This window comes from Ailuropoda melanoleuca, chromosome 10 (assembly GCF_002007445.2).
Source record: "Ailuropoda melanoleuca isolate Jingjing chromosome 10, ASM200744v2, whole genome shotgun sequence".
NCBI classification, from domain to species: Eukaryota; Metazoa; Chordata; class Mammalia; order Carnivora; family Ursidae; genus Ailuropoda; species Ailuropoda melanoleuca.
The window spans coordinates 17,099,827-17,102,000 of record NC_048227.1 but is presented as its reverse complement, the minus strand read 5'-3'; the positions used below and the strand labels follow the sequence as shown (position 1 = coordinate 17,102,000).

The window sequence follows — 2,174 nt, the reverse complement described above, 5'->3', positions numbered from 1 at the left end:
AGAAGCCGCCCGGGGTCCGCGCGGAATCCTACGGGCCCCCCGCGGCGGCGGGAGGGAGTAGCGCTAGGCTGAGCGGGGCGGCGGGCCCGGGCGCCAGGTCCGCGGCGGGCTGCCAAGATAGCCACCAAAAGACCTCTTGCCCCGCCTGTGGGGCGGGGGCTTGGCCCACGGGAGCCGAGCCCCGCAGACCCGAGGATTCAGAGGCCTCCCCTGACACCGGGAGCAAGGGAGCTTGCGGGCAGACTCCCCCCCCCCCAAAACACACTCACCTCCCCGAACCCTGGAACCCTGACTAGTTGCTCCTAGCCCTTTGCACCCCCTGGCAGATCATCCCGCAGTCCCACCCCTGGTCCTCCCTCCTGGCCGCCCCACTCTGCGCCCCCCACACTCACTCGGGCACAGAAGGGATTGGAAGTGGGGCAGAGAAGGGGCTACTTAGGGCCCTCGGACGCTGGCTGGGGGGAGGGCGATGAGCTGAGGGCAGGTGTGCTCAGCTGCGCCCTGCCCCTTTCCTGGTAGGCTATAGGGGAGAGGCCAAGCCCTCTGCAAAATGTAGCAAATGTCTGGATGTGACAAAAGTGTATGAGTGCGTGCGTTTGTGTGTGTGTGTGCGCGCGTGTGCGTGTGTGCAGGCACAGGCCCGAAGAATCTAGTGACCCCCTACAACCCATTCCCCCGAGATGAGGACACTGAGCCCCGAAGGAGGGCAACTTGCCCTGAGCCGCACAGACCCTGAGAGGCGGAGCTCTTCCTCCCCAGGAATTGTCCTGCAAACTCGCCGAGGGAAGAGCTGCCAGGGCGGCCCCCGCAGCCCCAGGGCGACGGGAGGGAGTGCCGAGCCCAGGGCCGGCCCAGCGCCCCCTGCTGGCCGCACCTTCCCCATGCCCACGAACCTCAGAGCCTCTCAATCCTCGCTCTCCTGGCCCAGACACGGTGGCCTGGGCGTCTGGCCGGCGGCGAGGTGATCTGTGCCAGGAATTTCCCTGGGCTTCTGCTGGGGACCGGCACGTCAGCCTGGGGCTGCCCCCATCCCCGCGTCTGCCTGATTCCTGGTACTGGAGTGTGCCGCTGTGGGAATGAGGGTGGGGGTCCATGGAGACTCCAGGGGGCCGAGTGTGTGAACAGGTGTGTGTGCGGCGTGAGTGTGAGTCGAGTGGCCACGTTTGCGTGTAGTCTTGTGTGTTCAGCGATGGCATCCGGACGCCTCCAAAACTCCGCCCGGGCCCAGGATCCTCCCCAGGCCGCTGCCAGCGGGTGTCCAGGCCCGTGCTTCACCACGCGCCCCTCAGGGAATCTGGCCCGGAGGCACCCGCAGGTTGGCTCAGGCCCCCAGGCGGCAAAACAGGAACCCAACCTCCCCCAGTGTTCCCTCGTGACCCCTGCCCTCGCTGTGGAGGCCCGGGACCCCGCAATAACCTCGACATGGGTGAGGCCGCTCCTTCTGCCTGGCAGGGTCCCGTCCGCCACCCCGGCTCACACCTGCCGGGGTCCTACCGGGCTTCTAGGCCGTTTGAGGGGGCTCTCTAAGGACTCCAGCTGACCAGAGAGGGCCCAACCTCCCTCTGGCCTGGAGCCCCCACCTCTCCGCTCATCCCTCACTCCCACCGCGCAAAAGGGCTATAGGTCCCCCTGCCCTGCCTGGGTCCAGTTTACAAACAGCGTGCGGTTGCCCCAGGGCCTGGCCCCGCCCCTCTCGGGGTGCCCGCCCCTCTGGAGGCCCACCTCTGCTGGGGGCCCTGGGGCCCTCCACGCGCCAGGTAAGTAGCAAACCCTCCTCCCACCAAGGGCCACATTTCAGAGAAGGGCCCCCCATCACTGCCCCCGGCCCACCTGGAGCCCATCCGGGCCACCTCTGTCTCCCAGCCGCGACTTCTCCTTTTGCCTTAGGCCTCTCGACATCCTGTCTCTCCTGCAATAACACGGACGCAAGATTCCAAGTAGATGTCCCTCGCCGTGCGCCCTCTCTCTCTCTTTCTCTGTTAAGATCCTATTTGGGAGTTTCTCCCTCGTCGTAGTATCTAGAATGTTAGCGTTGGAAAGGGGACTGTAGTTATGTAGCCCAGCCCCTGTGTTCAGAGGCACAGGGAGGGGCAGCGACCGCCCGGCGCAGTCGCCGTCGTGGCCCTGCTGCTGCTGCCACCGCCACCTCTGCTAGTTGGGTTGGGACCCTTTGC

General features: G+C 66.4%; 1 protein-coding gene across 1 annotated transcript in view; it reads left to right on the top strand.

Moving 5' to 3' along the window:
- The window catches only part of SBK1 (SH3 domain binding kinase 1), a 48,099-nt gene extending 47,019 nt beyond the window's left edge, over nucleotides 1–1,080 (top strand). The window contains exon 5 of the mRNA XM_034669558.1: nucleotides 929–1,080. Coding sequence (XP_034525449.1) covers nucleotides 929–1,080 — 152 coding nt within the window. The remainder of the gene's footprint in view (nucleotides 1–928) is intronic.
- Nucleotides 1,081–2,174: the final 1,094 nt, after the last annotated feature.